The following is an 18,374-nucleotide window of genomic DNA, read 5'->3' as shown; positions in this document are numbered from 1 at the left end:
TCTTGAAGTGTGGCCAGGCACGCCTGGATTTTCTGCTTGCCCAACTGGAAGCCTATCAGTTAAAGCTAGCAATTAATCTACGAATAACCATAAGGTATCTTCACATAAATAAAGCGACGTTTAATGTGGGCGAAAACAGTTCAAAAGGGTGTAACAATTACAAGAGATTCAAAGGTGACTAAAGCAGCTCCTCGGGGCTGGCTTCCCATCAGCAAGCTCGATATGTTTGGGATAGCTCAGCGGCACTAAAACCAGCTCCTCGCTCAGGCCAGCAGGCGGGCCAGTCCAAAGAACAGGAGGATGACTCCGGCGATGGGGGCCAGGGAGGAGGATCCGTTGCACTCGTCCTCGGTGCAAACCTCGCAGCTCAGCAACTTGTTGATCGTCAGGCTGGGATCGGTCTGGCATCCAGTCTTCGTGTCGGCGATGTTGCCGAAGTAGCAGGACCTCACGATCTGCGCGTTACCGGGAACTGCAAGTAAACATTTTAGAAGTTGTTACAAATTATTTGGTTAAGTGTAAAATTAAATGCTGTGTCGATTGTTGTTCGTTTTGATATATTATAAATTCAAATCATATATGAGGCAATTAGACTCAGAAATTACGACATTAAAACGTGCTGTGCATTCTCATTTGTTTCTGAAATAAATGTAGAGGTGACTATTCCAAAATTCTCATTTTCAGACTCTCTCTTTTCTATTTGTATGCAGCTTTTTCAAACTATATTCGTACTTCAAGTGTGTTTTCTTTAAATAAATAGTATTTCTTTGGTCAGACTATGCAGGCTTTTACATTCGGACTATGATATTTAAATCGAAAAATTATGATTATTAAAATAAATCCTTATTATTACATAAATACTGAAATCGCATATATAGCTTGCTAAATAAATCCCTATGTAAACCTCACATGAAGTAGAGCACATTTCAAGTTCTGATATAGATGTGACTAACTTTTGAGCTGAATGGGATGCAAATTGTCTGGTGTTTAATTAAAACTAACGATGACGTATTCAATAAAACTCAAGACGTGGTCGAATGTTAATGTAATTAGCAAACAATTGACTGAGACGATGTTGCGGTCACCGATCATAAATAATTCCCTAGCAAAAGTGAATGGAGTCGAATTATTCTCAAAACCATATAGCCCTAGGGAGTATTTATGCTTGGGAATCGCTGGGCAATCACGCAAATTGTGAACAAATCACTTAAAAAGGCACTGCTGCGTTAATGTCCATTGTTCATGATGCATTTTTAATGAAGGGCACATATTGCTGTGGGACAGCGACTAATCTCCGTTGCATTGCCATGGAGCAAACGCACTTTATCACTATAGTATAATGAATAAGGGTGCAAGCATATATTGTTTATATACATGGAAGATAGTCAGTACAGTCTACCTTATCTGAACCCCTTTTCTTATATTTATAATTCATTCATGCGTGGTTCCTTCCATGGTCTACATACGATATATATTAAATTCCAATAGCAAGTCGCTGATCTTGAACATTTCTAAATATATTTCTATGCTAAACGTTCAGATTCTCTCGTTCTCTTCCATTAAGAAGTGTCAGAGGTATATTCTATTAATTAATTTGTTATTTCGTTGCTTTAGAAACAATCGTATTTCAAGGTAAGAGTCAAAACTCAATTATTCTCATTGTGAGCACTAGAACCAGTTAATTTATCAACCTAAATTGCTTAAGTGGGGATGGTTTCGCGTGGGCAATCGATTCGATGAGATCATGGTTATGGGCGATCCCCGCCAGATTACTTACTGTCGATGGTCTGCTTCATGCAGCCGGTGGCGTTGCGAACTGGGAAGAAGTTCTGGAGGAATCGAGGTGGAGCCATCTTGGTGCAATCCAAAACGAGGCTGCTGTCTGACTTGATGTCCTTTCCACACTCTGGATTAGTCAAGGAATCGCACTGATAGCACTTGATGGCGTAGCCTAGAAATCGTAGAATGTGTAGATTATTCCGGATTGGTATTTCCGGTAACTTTCATACCAGTGCAGGCCGCGGTGGCCAAGACGGCGAGAGCCAAGATCATTTTTACACTCGACACCATTTTCTTCAGGTTTTGAAACTACTTTTTGGACAATTACTTAAAGCAAACCTTGACTGCACGGCAGTTGGCGAGCGTTTGTAAGATTCTTTCTGGCGCCCAAAGCGAAAGCGTCCATTCCGCTTCCAATTTCACTCAGTATTCCACTCACTCGAAATCGAGCTTCCACTCGAAGTAAACGTGTGTACGTTGCGTGTTTCAATTCTGTGTTTGTATACCCATTACTCGTACAGTGAAGGGGTGTACTAGATTCGACGGAACGTATGTAACAGCTAGGAGCCAGTTTATCCGATCACGATCACTAGCAACTGTTCGGGGATTTGTAGGGAAGTAAATAAGCTAGAAATGTTAGGTTGAAAAATCAGATTCTAGAGACGCAGGCCTTTCAAAAGATCGCCACCCGCAGAACGACAAAAAAAGTAACTCCCACGCTTTTGAAAATGTTTGAACTGTATTTTTTGGCTGAGTACTGGGTAACTGATAGTCGAGGAACTCAACGATACCGTTTTCTCTCGTTGAATTTGTATAAAAGCTGCCGCAATGTTTTTTTTCCCATCATTTGACACACAAACGATGCGCCTCGCATACATAAATATCAAGCATTTTTCGAACTTGTTTAGGGTGATGTCAGCCGTTTTTGTAAATTATTTATGTTTGTTTTATTTTGGCACTATGATGAACTCAGTTTCGGCGCTCCCGGAATTGCCAAAAAAAAGTTCTTATGGGCTCTGCATGTCAAAGGGGTTCCTCGAATCTCTGGAATTGTTGACTTCAAGTAAACCAGTTGCCCTTTTTAGCAAAATGCGCAGTTTGAAATACATTCGAATAAGTTACTCATTTTCATTGTTTTGCTAATTTCAGCAATTAACAACATTCTGAGCTGTCCCCTATCGGACTTGACTTATTTATAGTGTTCCTCACGCCCTTTGATTTTGCTATATTCATATTGACAAATATTTACAGCTTCAGTTGTTTCTATTGCTTACACATCTTCTGTCATTAAAATATGCACATCCTTAAAATATTTTTGATTGTCAATCTATTTTTAGCAAGTTATCCTTGGAGAGGGTACATTAATTCCATTCAGAATTATTCCATTCCGCATTCTTTGTAGTCTCCGATCATATGTCGTTTTAACCACTGTGGCCGGCCACGTAGTGACGAAGCGCACCAGAAGAGTGAGGGGGTGTACAACTCCTTTATATACACAAAGCAATAGTAATTTGTACTAGTTTGCTGATCTTTAATAAATTTTTTCATAATTTACCATAAAGATATTCATAATTTGACTGTAAAAAGGTTAATACTTAGGTCCTATAAATCAAACAAAATATAAAAATTGCAACGGGAATTACTGACTAGAACTTGATTAATCCAGAAATATCATTAGGTTAGATTAGCTTAGCTCTAGTGGGTGATCCATTGCCAACCAGCAGAGTGCATGGCTTAAAAACTTTCTGTGGATCCGAGAAAGCGGAGTCTGTTCCTTTAAAGTGATAAGCATGAGCATAGGATACACGGCTCCTCCTGCTATGGCCATTTGGCCTATGGTACAGTGCACTGTGATAATCCGAATCTGGTTTTTGTTGAAGAGTATTTGCTTTTTGTTTTGTTACTAAATCCTGTCCAGATCGCTTTGGAGATTATGAAACCATTAGTTTGTTTATCCAACTCCCTTCCCTTGTCATTGAGGACAGCGAATAAGTGAGTGCTGTAGAAGTTTGGAAAAGTTCCTAACAGAGTTTGATACCTATGAGGCTGATCCTAGCCTGGTACAGTCATCTGCTCATCCGTTACTTGTTACGCCGCAGTAGCCCGCTGCCAATATGAGTGTAAGATGAGTGTGCCGTAGGTCTTCCAGTTCCATGATAACGCAAAAGGGTGATCTTGAAAGTGCGGACACCGCCAGCCGGCGAACTATCCCTTCACAGCACTGGTCGGAGGTCGGTAGGCAAACTACAATCCTCAGGGTGGAAAATTAAAGACACCTGACTACAAGAACCCGGAGGTACTTGCGGTATGAACGATCAGCTTCGGATGACACCCTATAGGATGCAGTTCCAACTTTATAACCTTTAGGATCAATAAATTTACGATATTCGATAATAATACGTGATCGCAAAACATTAGCCCAAAAGTGTTCTTGCTAAAGATTACTAATTTATTCACCTAAATGGGTCAGTAGGTATAGTATTTCAGATATTCCTTGAAATTGGGAAGGTTTTAATTCTAGCGTGTATACCAATTGAAGTTACATCTTACTTATTTCCGAATCTAATTCGAAGATTTCGGGCTGCCATCTTTATTTTGCCCAATAAGATATATTTTTGAAATCCTGTAAATATTTCGTTTTCTTCTTTCAGTCATTTTACCCGTTACTCGTAGATTAAAAGGGTATACTAGATTCGTTGAAAAGTATGTATGTTCATTTTATTATTTTGTTTCCCATTTCTACCGGTATTTCAAAAAATATTAAAATATCTCGTTTTTGAAGAAACTGGTGAATCTCGACTATAGCATTCATGTTTTTAATCTGATGGGTAAGTAGCCTAAGTGTACCAGAGACCATGGTGGTGTTCAGTTTTCTGCACATAATGGGATACCCGACATTTAAACAATCACTATAGCACTGAAAAAGATGCCTCAAAACTTCAAACGGTTGGCAGGTCTGCCACCATTTTAGTTCAGTGATATACAAAGCGTTATTCAGTCTACATCAATTTTAATTGTGTTTTTTGGTAAAGATGGTTACGATAAAAATGGAAACCTCAAGCGAGTTAACTGAGAAAGAGCCACCTACCTACGACCACAAGCCGCGTCTGAACGAGGTGGCCCAAAAGTTTCTCGCTGATTTGGACGAGGAGCGGAAGCGATTGTCCGCGGAGTTTCCACTTTGCGCACTGCTAATCGCCGAGGGTAAAATAAATTCGGCCCTTTACAGGGTATTTTAATGGTACTAATCCCACATTGCAGCTGTAGACCGTGTCTACGGCACTGGTCGTATTCCCGGCAAGGAGTTATACGCAGAAGTGTACAACCAAAAGCCGATGAAGATTACCCAAAAGGTCTTTGTGCCCGTTAATCAGTATCCCAAGGTGGGTTTTGTACAATTAGCTGTCCCCTCCGTCCGTAAAATGAATCCTTACCCTTGCTCAGTTCAACTTCATTGGCAAGATCCTGGGGCCCAAGGGGAACTCGTTGCGTCGCCTTCAGGAGGAGACCCAGTGCAAGATTGCCATCAAGGGTCGCGGTTCGATGCGCGATCGTAACAAAGAGGAGCAGTTGCGCTGCACAGGTGACCCGAGATATGCCCATCTTCAGAAGAATCTCTTTCTGGAGGTCAGCACGGTGGCCACTCCGGCGGAGTGCTATGCCCGCATAGCCTACGCCCTGGCCGAGATCCGTAAGTATCTTATTCCAGACAAGAACGACGCGGTTTCGCACGAGCAGCTGCGCGAGCTGAAGGAAATGGATCCCGAGTCGGCCAAGAACAGTAACGGACTCTACCTGGAGGTCTACAGGTAATGGGGATCCCTCTGCATACCGATGTAACTTGACTTACTTGACAAGCGAGTTGAGCATGTGGTATACAAAGGCTTGATATTGGGCAAGAAGTAAAAATCTATTGTTATTTTGCAGATCTGTCCTCGACAAGAAGTTGGGAGGCAACAGCAATGGGGCTCTCACGTACATCAACCCGATTAAGCGATTTGCTGGAAATCCACCCGAGTAAGTTACTAGTAAAGTATTATTTTGTATCATTTAATGTCCTTGTTCTTTGAATCCCTACCCAACATGCGTTGAGCCAGCAATTAACATTTTGATCTTTATAGAGTCGGCGGTGTGGAGGAGGTGGCCTATGAGTATGAACATCTTACGCCCCCCAGTCATCCGTCTACGAGCTATGAGTACAGGAAACGTAAGTATTTGGTAGTGCTAGGGTCCATTACATTGTTTTATGGGATGCATCTTTGACGGGAACTTGGGATTTAGATACGATTATTATCGAGTATTAACTGATAACAGTGAATGAGCAAGATCTCAGATCAAACTATATAATACACTAGAATGACTAATATTATAATATTATACAACGATTAACTTCTTTATAGTAATTACATACACGCATAAATTACTACTAATAATAATCAACCAATTTTATAGCACTTCCATTAATAATACCGGAAAAAGCAGTGGCATATAAACGTCCATATCCGTATCTTACTGACATGAAATTTATGCGCGAACTGCCCATCAAGAACTTTAAGCCCAATCCTTTTAAACGGACTTAAAAACTTAAAATCCATGATGGGAGCACATTGAAAATACTTTAAACAAGATGGAAGCGGATTTCAAAATGAATAAACATTAACATTTATAAAAACCGCACTTGAGCTATCAAATCCAACAAACAATATTAATCTTAATTAGTTATTTGCTTAATTATGTTGAGCTGTTGGCATGCCTATTATGTTTAAATTATGATATCCTGCGTTTGTAATCTTCTATTATAACTTAAAAAAACTAATAAAATAAAATTCATTGAATATTTTAAAAATTTAATCCGATCTAACTATGCCCGATTAACATCCTTTTATCAAATGAATCAAAGTGAAGATCGCATCAAGATATTCAAGTGCTTTTAAAAATAATTTCATAAACCATTATAATTTTATAAATGAACAAGAGAGAACATTAAATAAACATATAAAGAGTTTGCATAACTAAAATATTTCAGGTTTTTTAGGCAAAGTATAATTTTGTATACCCGTTAGTCGCAAAGTAAAAGGGTCTACCAGATTCGTTAAAAACTATGTAACTGGTAGAAGAAAGCTTTTGTTGACCCATATTACCATGCCCACTCTAACGCCCACAAACCGTACAAAACTGTCATGCCTACACTTTAGAAAAATGTGTTGATATTTTTTTCATAATTTTATTAGTCTTACAAATTTTTATCGATTTGCAAAAAACTGTTTGCCACGCCCAGTCTAACGCCCTAAAGCCGCCGAATGCCCACACTTGAACAATTTTTAAAATTTTTTCCAATTTTATTCCGCAATATTTATCGATATAGCAGAAAAATTACGAAATTTCGCGTTCGCATTCATACAAGCTGAGTAACGGGTATCTATATAGCATTCTCTTGTTTTTTCTGTAAATTAAGTAGAATTGTTCAGAATTTATATGCCTCTCTGGACAGGAGGTTTAAAGCTATACCTACTCAAAAAACTTCCAGTTATAAAGTTATTACTCTTACCTCCTAACTGCTTGAGTATCTAAATATTACTAGCAACCATATTAGCAAATAGATACTTTAGAAGCATAACCTCAATTAATTAATCATTATATATTTAAATAGATTTAAAATTTCAGTACACAGCCAACGCCTTGCTGAAAGGTCTTCAGTTAATTGGTTTATAAGCATATTAAGCGTAGTGTGTTTCATTTCCTAATCTTGCCCAAACATGGACACACACTCAGTTAAGTGGCTTTCCCACAAATTTCTATTTTCTTCAATTAAGTAATTTCTGAAATGATGCCAAATGAGTTTGGGTTAATTGGGGCACGCGGGGTGGAGAGGAGAGCCATGGCATCTTTCAGTTCTTTCAGTTTTCCAAAGCCCCTCGATCTGCAGAAGTGATCTCGGATCTCTCAATTGGAGTTTCTTGAACTCTGCCGGGCTGCATTTAACACTTTGTAAACTCGAATCCGAAGGGTAGAAGAATTACTGAAACTCAACTTGCAAATGAAACAGAACTCAATTAAATGTAATTAAGAAGGCAGACGGACATAAATCCCACATCCCGCTTAAAAAGGAACAACATTGAATGACCTTTTATACGATCATACAAATTTTGGTTGCTCATGTGGGTGCACACTAATTAGATCCCAGGTGTTTCACAGTGCAGCCCCTTATAAACATATTATTGGACTCAGTTTCTGCTCTGCTCTGAGTCATTGAACTGCTTTTGAGTTTCAATGTGACTCTGACTCTACGAAAGGTGAGTCTCCGTACAAATTGCGATTAGTAGAATTACAATTTTTCAAAAATAAATACACTTTTTGGGTGGAGAAGAGTTGAAAAAGTAAACAATCAACAGTTGTTTTTTCAGTTAGCTGATTTGTCATGCTAAGGGTATGGTTATTGAGTGAAAACAACCGAATATGTTTTCTTTTCACGCAATGTATTAAATTTAATTGAATTGCATTGATATATTGGATGATTTATATGTGGATAATGGGGGCTTTCAGGCAACTGCTTTTGTAGGAGCACTCTAATATTATTTCCTAAGTAAGTTAGTTATATGCAGCAGGTAATAAAAGAATGCGATATAGTTTGGTATGTTGCTATGACAACCATTCGTCGTGCATTTATTATTAAAATAAATTTAGAAGAAATTTACAGAGAACAAGATCGTTAAATACTACGCACAGGTAATTAACTAGCTAGTTAAGATCTAGGCCAGCAGACGAGCCACGCCGAAGAAGAGCAGGATGGCTCCGGCGATGGGGGCCAGGGAGGAGGAGCCGTTGCACTCGTCCTTGGTGCAGACGTCGCAGCCCAGCTGCTTAACGAAGGGCATGGAGGGATCCGACTGGCAGCCAGCTTGGATATTGTTGATGTCCCCGAAGTAGCAGCTCCTCACGATCTGCGGATGTCCGGCCACTGGAATGGGAGCAGATTGTTTGGTTTGGATGAGCAATTGGGCCAACAACTTTCTCTAGTGGGGGTTGCTGAATGAACCCATTGTACCTTTGACTTCGAACACTTGTTAATTGCTTATTTATTCAAGGTGTATGCGCCAAGAACACCGTAGTTTATTGTCAAGAAAAACAAAGATCAACAATTTGCTTCACACCTCGGTGAAACATAATGCATTCGCCTGTGATCTCAAATAACGTATTTTTCTACAAGCTTTTTGTTTGATTCCTCTGAATAAATTTACTGCATACTGAGCTGATTGGGCTTGGCGTTCAAAAACGATCACAATATTTGTGACGGATTAATTTATCGGATATTCACAAATGCTAATTTTGATAAGTCGATATCTCGGAGCTTGCGGCATTCTCTCTCGTCCCTGTCATTATTATTTTTGCTAGAACACGAATTAAGCTCTCAATTTGATGTAATTGCTGGAATATAAGACGCAAATAAAAGTGACTAGGAATCACGTCGAAAGGGAAAAAAGTAACGTCTGAAAAGCAGGTAGCGAAACATTCACGCATGACATCAGAGACTAACACAACCCGATTTTCTGCGATGATCTCAGGGGCTTGTATTGCTTAATTGCGCTATTTCCAGCTTAATAATGGCGGAATCATAGAGTTTTATTCTGTTTTGCTGACTTATGATGTCTTAAGATTCTGCTGTTTTCCTATATGTTGTGGGACTGTGAACTCACCGCTCTCGAGGGTCTTCTTCATGCAGCCAGTGGCGTTCCGCAGGGGGAAGAAGTTCTGCAGGTAGCGGGGAGGTCCGATCCTGGAGCAGTCCAGCAGCAAGGTCTCATCGGCCTCGAACTTCAGGCCACACTTGGGCATCGTGAGGGACTCGCACTGGTAGCACTTGATGGCGTAGGCTATGGGGTATAGGAGCATATTAAATATATGGATAAAATACTGCAGATATACAGATCAGAGCCTAAAAACTTTAAAGGATAAAAAGAAAGAAGCTTTGGTCGGTCCCAAGGATAGGCTTCAGTTACTTGAAACCAATTTTTGTAAGTGATAAACAATATTTGTAATTATAAACATAACATTTCTGCTTATATTTGTATACAAAAAAAGAACCGACGACATCTCATTTAGAAAATGATGTTTAATGGGCGAAGAACGGTTTTACTTATAATACCCGCTAATGATAAAAGATAATCCTAATAAATTTTCCTAATTTTCCGTCAGCTTGCTCTCCTTAAGCACTCCGTTAAATACAAACAACACTTTCGAAGCCAACGCACCCGAACAAGCCAGACTGATCATAACGGCCACGGCCAAACTGCATTTCAGAGCGGACACCATTTTCGCGAATACTTCGAGTGTGGTGGGAATTGCTTTTCGAAAACGAATGTTTTTAAGTCAGGCACGATTATCAACCGCCGTCAACGATGTCTGCTGCACGTCTGAAATTGTGAGGCGTTGGTGGTTGTAACAACGGCAATAGCGCAGCTCCAGCAGCAAAGTCCCTCTGAAATAATGAACTCGACTCAAAGTTTGGGTCTCAAAATGCGTTCTCTGTTTTTGTTTTGAGTGGAATTTGGTGCTTGTTTCTATTATTGTTTCTACGCCTCAGAAAACCGGTTGTAAGCTATTATTTCGGTTTTTACCTTGTTTTTATATTTTGGATGTGACGTCAGTTGTTTGTTTCATATGCATTGCCTTTATGTGCAGGCATATTGATATTGTAAAAAAAAAATATTCTCACAGCTTTGTATTTTCACATTTACTTGTTATTAAAATGTATCTTACCCTTAAATATACTACATCTTTGAGAATGATCTGGGTTTGCGATGAGTCATAAGTAGATTCATCATTAACATTCGTTCTCTAAAGTGACAGAATCTACACGTTTATTTGTGGAATCAGTACAAAGTGGCAAATGATTATTATACCCCAGACAATTGAGTGCTTCTAGAGGATAGCCAACTCACGCTAGCCATTTCAGCTTCCGCCCAAAAGTATGTCACCAAAAGTAGAACGACTTTACGTGGGCAAGGCTGGCAAACATTCTTTTGGCCCCTAATCTCATTGAGCACGATCGAAACCTAATGAGGCACGGATGAGATGGGGTGTCACTAATCAACAAGGACGGCCAATAATTTGCATAAATTTAATTAGATGTGGCCGGCTGGGCAGACATGGGGCTCAGAATGGCTGAAAGGAAGGCTGTGTTGGAACAGCGAGGAACAAGGACAACGGCAGGATATCAGTGAGGGTTGCATTGTCTCGTATGGAGGTTGTCTAATTGGATTTAACTTCTATGTATTTCGGATTAGTGTTTCCCGTCATTGTGGTAAACAGGAAGCAGGACAGTAACTCTCCACGGGCTGGCTTTCATACTTTGGAAGACCCATCTGTTGACAGTTTTGATGGTACTACCAAATTGGGGTCTCCTTGGCTTTCCAAAAAGACATATGATAAAACTCTTAAAAAAAATTTATTACAATAGGCAGAAAAAAAGGGAACGTAATATAATTACTAACAGGACGCGGGGCTATAGGACTATAAATAATACTAAAGCCATAAATTGTGTATTAAAGCCATAGTTCTCTTGAAAACGTAGATGCTCATCTTGGCATGAGAGAACTTTGCGATAGGTTCAAGCTGATAAGCCGAGTTCGAAGATAACACAGCTACTTTTGGTTCAGTTGCATTTTGAGTTCCGAGATGATTGCTACGTTGCTTTTAGTATTCCCCCTGCTGTTTATGCCGTCTGATGCTACGTTGGGAACGCAGGTGATCAGCTATGACAACAAGCGGATGCTTCAGCTGATCGAGGACTTCAACGGCACCGTAACCGAGCAGCTCTTTCTGGTAGTGTCCACGTGGGGAAAACTGAAAGCCGACTACCCCAGGGATGTGGCCAAAATCGAGGATTTGGAGGAGACGCTGCAGCATGTGGTGTGCCGGAAGGAGAGAAACGTGACGGTTCGTCATCACCTGCAGGGTTATCTCATCCGCGAACAGATCCGCGAGCATCTGGAGACCCTGAACAGCTCTGATCTGTTCCAGCGAGCCCTGCAATCCGAGGATCATGAGCTGGGCAAGTGGCAGTTGGCTTTAGGACAGCATTCCCGGAAACTCCACTGTGTGCTTAAGCCAGACCAACTGACTAGGGTCCTGGAAGGAGTGATTCGTCGGACGTACACCCTGGAGGGATCCACCAGGCTGGCCGCGCTTCTCTACCAGCTGTACATCGGCAATCGGGATTCCTATGCTACAATGGTCGAAGCCGAGTTGATGCTTTACGAGCGATATAAAAGTGGGGGAAAGAATAGCCAGGAATTCAGCGGATACATGGCTAAACTCTGGCAAAGCATCCAAATTGAGGAGTTCTATCCGGGGCTGGATCAAAACACAAAGCAACGACTTGTTGACGCAATTATAGACCTTCTCCAGTTCCTCTAAGTCCAACCCATTTATGTGCGAACTTTATTCGGTGATTCGGTTTTGTATATTCGAGTGCTTTAATACCTTGATTTTAAGTGTGTGTTTCTGTTTGTCTAGCTGCTGAGATAATTACATAGGTGAGGGCTTGTGTTCTTTACATTAAAATATCATGTTGTACAGAGACTAATAAGTGAGTATTTACTGTGCTTGGGGGTTTAATCTCTACTGATTATTGTTTCATTTATTTATAGTTTCTTTCGTTATGGTATTGTGTTCTTTGGTAAAAGTTTGAATTGGATTTCATTCGGAATTTGAGCTTTGAGCTTGGCAAACATCGGCACTCGGCCAGGCAAACTATAAACCTATAATCGAACCCTAAACTTCCATCTGAATGTAAGCTAATGAGTGGAGGGGCAAGTGTCCCCGAAACTAAGTTAATTCGAGCTAAACGCAAACGTAAATCAGCAACAGCTCGGCCCGAGAGCCAGGCAAAATATCACGTTCCAACTGAAAATCGACTTGGGGATCCTTTGCTTAGATGGCCAACTGTTGGATGAGGCCCGCGATGGGCAGGAGCAGCAGCATCTCCAAAATGGATGCACCTGCAAAGGCTCCGTTGCAGCGATCGGTGAGGCAGTCCTCGCAGAATATCCGCCGCACGTTCTTCTCCGGACTGGTGATGTTGCACAGCTCCACGGGATCTGATTTGTTGGTGTAGTAGCAGAACCGCTTGGTGATCAGCTTGCCATTATCTGGAATTTGTTAGACTTGTTAAGGTTCAATGAGCATGAGGAAGTGCCTCGGTCCGATTACTCACTTTCCTCCACGGTCTTGCGGCAAACGGCCCGCTCGTGATCGGAGTTAATGGTGCCGTTGCAGCTCCTCAGCAGATTGATGTTCCGCTCCTTGATCAGGTCAGTGGGAATGTTGTCCTCCTGGAAGGTCACGTCGCAGAAGTCCTCCGCCCCAATGGTGTCCGAGCTGCAGTGCCAACACTGCAGGTGATGCTTCTGGTGCTGCTCATTTACGGCTGTAAATATAGGGGAAGTAACTCCATCAGTGTGACACGCTTAAGTTGACCTTTCATGGGGTCATATTTTCCACCAAAAAGGAAACTTTGTTTGCGAAATAAATAAATACAAGCGAGGGTGACACAGTTTGGTGTGGCTCTCCTCGGTGGACTCCAGTCAGAGGTTGACATCATCATCTTCATGTGCCGCCCCTTTTCGGTCGCCCACTGCGAAAACGGAGAATGCGTGGCCAGTCGATGTGGCGCCTCATTCGAATTTTATTACGTATACGTAACCGAATTCAAGCTGTTAAAGTAATTCGAAATTTGTGAAGCAGAGAATGAAGTATCTCTTGCCAAGTAATGGATGGAAACTGAACTATAAATAATAAAGTAAATTGTTGTTTTAGTACCAAATATACACATTTAAAGGCATTACATCAATGTCTTACAAAAGAGGTAAGACGAGTAAATGATGTATTGTAAAGTACCAGTGAAAGCACTTTTTACATAAAAAAATATTATTATGGCACATTCATGCTAGAGGTACGTGATAGATTTGAAGCAGAAATATATATTTGCCATCACTTCACCCCTTTCTTCCTTTACTTTGACAAGTTAGCCCTTTTATATCGAAACAACAATCTAAATACTTTAAATGCGTTGATTTATAATGAACGACACACAAAAAGTTTCTTTAAATGGGTTCCGCTTTTCCAGCCTGTAAGTATTTTTGATTTTTTTCCTTTTGTGAACATATTACTGTTCTGTTTCTGTTTATTTTTGTTTTCATAATAATTTGTTTTTCTTCCGTTCACCGCGTTTATTTCGCACATTAAAATACATTTTCACACCTTTAACATAAGAATTCATATAACAAAGTGTTCGGATGAGTCTCAACTATTTATAGAATTAGACAAATGATTTAATTAGTCCAAGAGCCCAGATGATGTGGGAAATGGGGAGGGAAACTCCTCTAATTGTGTTGATAAGGTTGCGTGATTTGGCGCGACAGTAAATCAAGATCGTCGGTCGTGTCCTTGAAAGAGTTTTGCATGTCCGGCCCTGTGAAAATGCCAGGACATGCCTGTTTTCCACAGGAGAAGGCAAACATGCCACGAGTCCAGTTGCTCAACTACGTCACCTTGAGGGCAAGCAGTTTTGAAAGGGGTTTCTCAAAGGAGTGGTGGCTGTCAAATATTGACTATAACATATTTATAATTTTCCTTTCCCAGCTAAATTACGATATTACGCTAGAGGTGGCGATATTACGTATACGCTCCGAAGCCTCCAGTTGCAGTGACCTTGGATGCCAGTTGGTGGAAAAGCTTGGCAGCCTTATATTGACTGGACATATGCAAAATCCATGCCACACCGTTTGTATTTTTTCGGTTCCTTTGTTCAGGGGTCTGTGGAACAGTTTCAGGTAATTGGCACAGTTCTAAGTTGTGTAGTGTGAGTAATTGATTGTTTCCCACAGCTACACATGGAAAAAGTACTTAGGCTTTCTTTCTAGGCTTTAATAATGGATATTGCAAAAGTTGATGTTCTCAGTAAATATCCCTTTAAATAGTCCTAACACTTTTTTTCCAGTGCCATCCAAGGTCGCAGTCCAAGGGTTTTTTATCGCCCACGCTTAACACTCTAAAAGCATTCGCTGAGGTCACGCACATGGCCCGACTTGGTGTGGCTTCTTTTAAAGCAGTTCTGGGGTAATTGAAAGCTGAGACTTGTTTTGAAGGAAGTTGCACTCCACGGCCCTGTCTGGGTTCCTTTGGAAACATTCCACCCTGAGGACCGACAGCTCTGCCTTTGCATCAGCAAAAGCACCCCCATCGAAATGTAGCGCAAGAATAACAAATATAATACGATACGGATCGGATGTGTGTCAGGATAATCGCCGCTTCCTGGCCGAAGGTACCCCGAAACTTTTATCTGCCTGCATTATCAGTTGGCGCAAATTACGCAATTCAAGTCGGGAAGCGCAGAACTAACCCCCAAACTGGCGGCCAGACTCTGACATAGTTTCCTGCCAAGTGCGGGTAGAGATTTCCGGGGGATGCGGGATGCCAGATGTCGAAGACAGCGGGAAACTGGAGCAGGCGACATCCTGGCGCCACTCTGACATGCGCACTCCCCGAATCTCGTAAGCCCAGATTGAAACGCAAGCAAAAATAGAGCAATTAGATAATTGCAGGACACCGGGAAAGGCTAATTGAGAGCAACAGGGGGCCGGAGCTGCTGCTTCGATTCACCGCCTAATGGCCCAATCACAATGCCCATTTCTCAATCACCCTCATTAAAATCAGGCGCGATTCAAAGGCATTCAACGGGCCATGGAAATATGGAAACTGCATTCGGCGTTTGGATTCTGCTTGGCAAATCATGTGGGCCGTTCCGAAATGACTGTGGAAATAAATATCGAAATGTCTGGCAGTCGGGCGAATATTTGTATTTATAGGGCATGCAGGTTGCCAATCATTGAAAAGCGTGAAAATTCTCGAAACGCGAATATGCACGTGTATATATAGAAAACGATGTCCATCAAGGAAGCAATGACCCACGAACTTGTTCCGTATGCGATGAGGAAATGTGCAGTATATTATGAAAATGGATCAACAGAAATTATTTTACCTAACTTTTGGCATTTTTGGCATGTAGACAATCGGGATTACTATACTAATTCTTGTGTTTTTAAAAAGAAAAATAAAAACATGCTACTATTCTCACCTTTAGTGTGTAATTTTAAAATGGCCTAACTGCTCGCAATAAATAACAGTGCTCATAATTTTCAAATGTCTTTTCTCTTTCTACACGTGTTCAATGCAAAATATACAAGTGAGCGCTTCTATATTTAAGCCCACATAGCCTCCTATTAATATTTCATTATATTCCACCCATCCTTTATTAATTTGTTTACGACAGATAAAAACAGACCCATCATTTTAAGTGTCGTCCATAAATCCGCTTTCGAATCGAGCGAAACATAAATTGCCAAGTATATTTTATGGATTTCACCTGAAACTTTTTTAGTTGTAAGCCAAATTTTGAGAATTTTTATAAACACCGCAAGGGAAAAGCGCTAAATGGCCGCCGGAAAAACTACATAAACAAATTGCGCGAAAATTGGAAACAAATTTCATTCATGGGCTCTGAGTATGAAAACCAACACACCTCAAACTTTATGCGGATCCGCGACCTTGTGGGCCAGATGGAATTACAGGTGCACAGAAGAAAATTGTGGTCCGAAATTATGCTGAATCTCGAGTACATTTTGTAATTAAGAAGGGTGTTTACTCTGAAAACCAGTGAGCTTTTAGAATTTTCTCTGTGCACCACACACATTGGAAAAACTGGATAATTAGACCACCTCTTGGGGGCTTTATGTTTACAAGGGGACTTAAGAGCGTTTCAGTTTGCCGATCGACACTTTGTTATTTTGGACGTTTAACACATCTCACCTGTGATGTGCCAGGCATTGGCCAGCAGGAAGAGACCAGCCAGAAAGGCTTTCATCGGCACCGCTGACATGGCTTTCTTGGAATGTTTATGCGAATCCTTTGGGGATGCGGAACGCGACTTGGTGGCGCCTCTGCTGGGTGGCGAATACTGGGTCCTCCGAGGGTTGGATGGATGGATGGGCTCCAAATCGCTTCGAGAGTGCGCGCGATGCAGACGGTTGCTCGGCCGAGGAACGACTGTGGATGTTGCCGAGGCTTCTTCGCCAGAGTGCCAAAGTCTTGCTACTGAATGTTGCTGGCAGCGCAGTCGCGTCGCTGCCCGCACTGCAGCTGTTGTTGTTGCCTCGCTTCTGGGGAAACCCTTAGTCGCCACAGCACTTTTTGTATTTCCTGGCGTATCCAATGGATGCCCACCAGACAGCCAGCCAGACTCACGCATTCGGCGGCTCTGTGCTTGGCCAGCGTTTGCCCTTTTTTCGATTTCATTGAGGGCGCAGTGCAGCTCAATTGATGACGTTTCTTTTGGTTCTTTGCTGGAAAAACAAGCAACGTAAACAGGCTTAGCTGGGTGTGCGTCTTTATTTATAAGTACCCGGATGTAATGTAATTAAATTACTATATCTTGTATATTAAAGTGTGACTTTTAAACATACACTAATACCTACCATAAGCATATATCAAATACAAATTAAATATACATAGATGGTGCTAGCATTGTGCATTCATTTTGGTAGTTCATAACCAAACTGACAAAGAATTGTACACCCCTTACATCTACGCTCATGTCGAGGTATTGAATTTCAAATTTCATTCGCTACCCCGAAAACGCTCGAAAACTGGTTATGATGTAAACAAGATGATAGAACAACCCTTAAAGTAAAACTTGCTGATAAACGTTAAATTATTATTTTATAATCTTAAATTTGATATAAAAATAAATAAAGTAATTAGTTATATATGTAAGTTTGTTTACAACATTTGAATAGCTGTGATATAAACCAATTTGGTGTGGCATGGTCACCCCAAAACAGAGTGGTTTGCAACATCGCTAAGCGGGGACACAACGTCAGCCACAAAAAGCTTTTCCTGCCGAATTTTTAATTTGCAATTGGAAAATTTGAGCAGATTAAAAGAAGCCGCTTTAGTGAACTAAGAGACGATCGGTCAACGACACTCCTCAGGTGATTTAATCCACTCAAAACACTTCCCCCTCATTAGGCAGTTGGCATATCTAGATCTGAATGCAAACAGCCATCATAAATGGTTAAATCGCCAGCGAAAATGATTCATGATGCAGGATTCAGTGGCACAACATTTGGCAAACGCAGCTCGGCGGAATTAGCCAAATTTGGCAACACTCCTACCAAATTGGCGACACACGCACCTGGCAGATATACGATTTCGTATGCAAATCTTGACACTAATCTGCGGCTCAGTTGCTCCTCCTCCCAGTAGTTCCATGCCCAAAAGTTGACAGAGCGTGAAAAACGCGCACGCACCCGCCAGCTCGCCAATGGAATCGGTTGGGTCGGATCGAATCGGATCGGTATGGATCGGGCCAAGAATGGCCGGGGTTAAGGCCTGATCGGTGGAAACCGCATTCGAGTCACTGACTGCGCATGCGCAGCGATCAACAGCCAACAGCTGCCCTCCGGGGCGTATGCGTAACATTCGATTGTCGATTCTCAATATATTTTCCAAAGCGGCTGCGCCATGATAAATGGCCA

At 41.3% G+C, this 18,374-nt stretch overlaps 5 protein-coding genes across 5 annotated transcripts; 2 read left to right on the top strand and 3 right to left on the bottom strand.

The window, feature by feature from the left end:
• Nucleotides 1-90: 90 nt before the first annotated feature.
• On the bottom strand, nucleotides 91-2,156 carry LOC117150661. The gene is made up of 3 exons (XM_033317650.1): nucleotides 2,010-2,156; nucleotides 1,778-1,951; nucleotides 91-472 (listed from the first exon to the last, which is right to left on the bottom strand). The coding sequence occupies exons 1-3, from the start codon at nucleotides 2,068-2,070 to the stop codon at nucleotides 264-266; spliced, it is 444 nt and encodes a 147-aa protein (XP_033173541.1). The 5' UTR covers nucleotides 2,071-2,156; the 3' UTR covers nucleotides 91-263.
• A 2,639-nt stretch (nucleotides 2,157-4,795) lies between these two features.
• Nucleotides 4,796-6,574, top strand: LOC117141586 (KH domain-containing, RNA-binding, signal transduction-associated protein 2-like). Its single transcript, XM_033305103.1, has 6 exons — nucleotides 4,796-4,983; nucleotides 5,041-5,162; nucleotides 5,224-5,588; nucleotides 5,707-5,796; nucleotides 5,901-5,986; nucleotides 6,232-6,574. The coding sequence occupies exons 1-6, from the start codon at nucleotides 4,812-4,814 to the stop codon at nucleotides 6,357-6,359; spliced, it is 963 nt and encodes a 320-aa protein (XP_033160994.1). The 5' UTR covers nucleotides 4,796-4,811; the 3' UTR covers nucleotides 6,360-6,574.
• Nucleotides 6,575-8,403: 1,829 nt separating this feature from the next.
• LOC117150528 lies at nucleotides 8,404-10,210 on the bottom strand. The gene is made up of 3 exons (XM_033317452.1): nucleotides 10,029-10,210; nucleotides 9,474-9,650; nucleotides 8,404-8,737 (listed from the first exon to the last, which is right to left on the bottom strand). The coding sequence occupies exons 1-3, from the start codon at nucleotides 10,087-10,089 to the stop codon at nucleotides 8,529-8,531; spliced, it is 447 nt and encodes a 148-aa protein (XP_033173343.1). The 5' UTR covers nucleotides 10,090-10,210; the 3' UTR covers nucleotides 8,404-8,528.
• Nucleotides 10,211-11,363: 1,153 nt separating this feature from the next.
• On the top strand, nucleotides 11,364-12,364 carry LOC117149706. Its single transcript, XM_033316813.1, has one exon. It carries the CDS (start codon nucleotides 11,455-11,457, stop codon nucleotides 12,193-12,195), a length of 741 nt encoding a protein of 246 aa, XP_033172704.1. The 5' UTR covers nucleotides 11,364-11,454; the 3' UTR covers nucleotides 12,196-12,364.
• On the bottom strand, nucleotides 12,231-16,897 carry LOC117149690. Its single transcript, XM_033316811.1, has 3 exons — nucleotides 16,648-16,897; nucleotides 12,995-13,207; nucleotides 12,231-12,929 (listed from the first exon to the last, which is right to left on the bottom strand). The coding sequence occupies exons 1-3, from the start codon at nucleotides 16,715-16,717 to the stop codon at nucleotides 12,712-12,714; spliced, it is 501 nt and encodes a 166-aa protein (XP_033172702.1). The 5' UTR covers nucleotides 16,718-16,897; the 3' UTR covers nucleotides 12,231-12,711.
• Nucleotides 16,898-18,374: the final 1,477 nt, after the last annotated feature.

Source organism: Drosophila mauritiana, chromosome 2L (assembly GCF_004382145.1).
Source record: "Drosophila mauritiana strain mau12 chromosome 2L, ASM438214v1, whole genome shotgun sequence".
Lineage (NCBI taxonomy): Eukaryota > Metazoa > Arthropoda > Insecta > Diptera > Drosophilidae > Drosophila > Drosophila mauritiana.
This window is presented reverse-complemented; position numbering and strand designations above follow the sequence as displayed.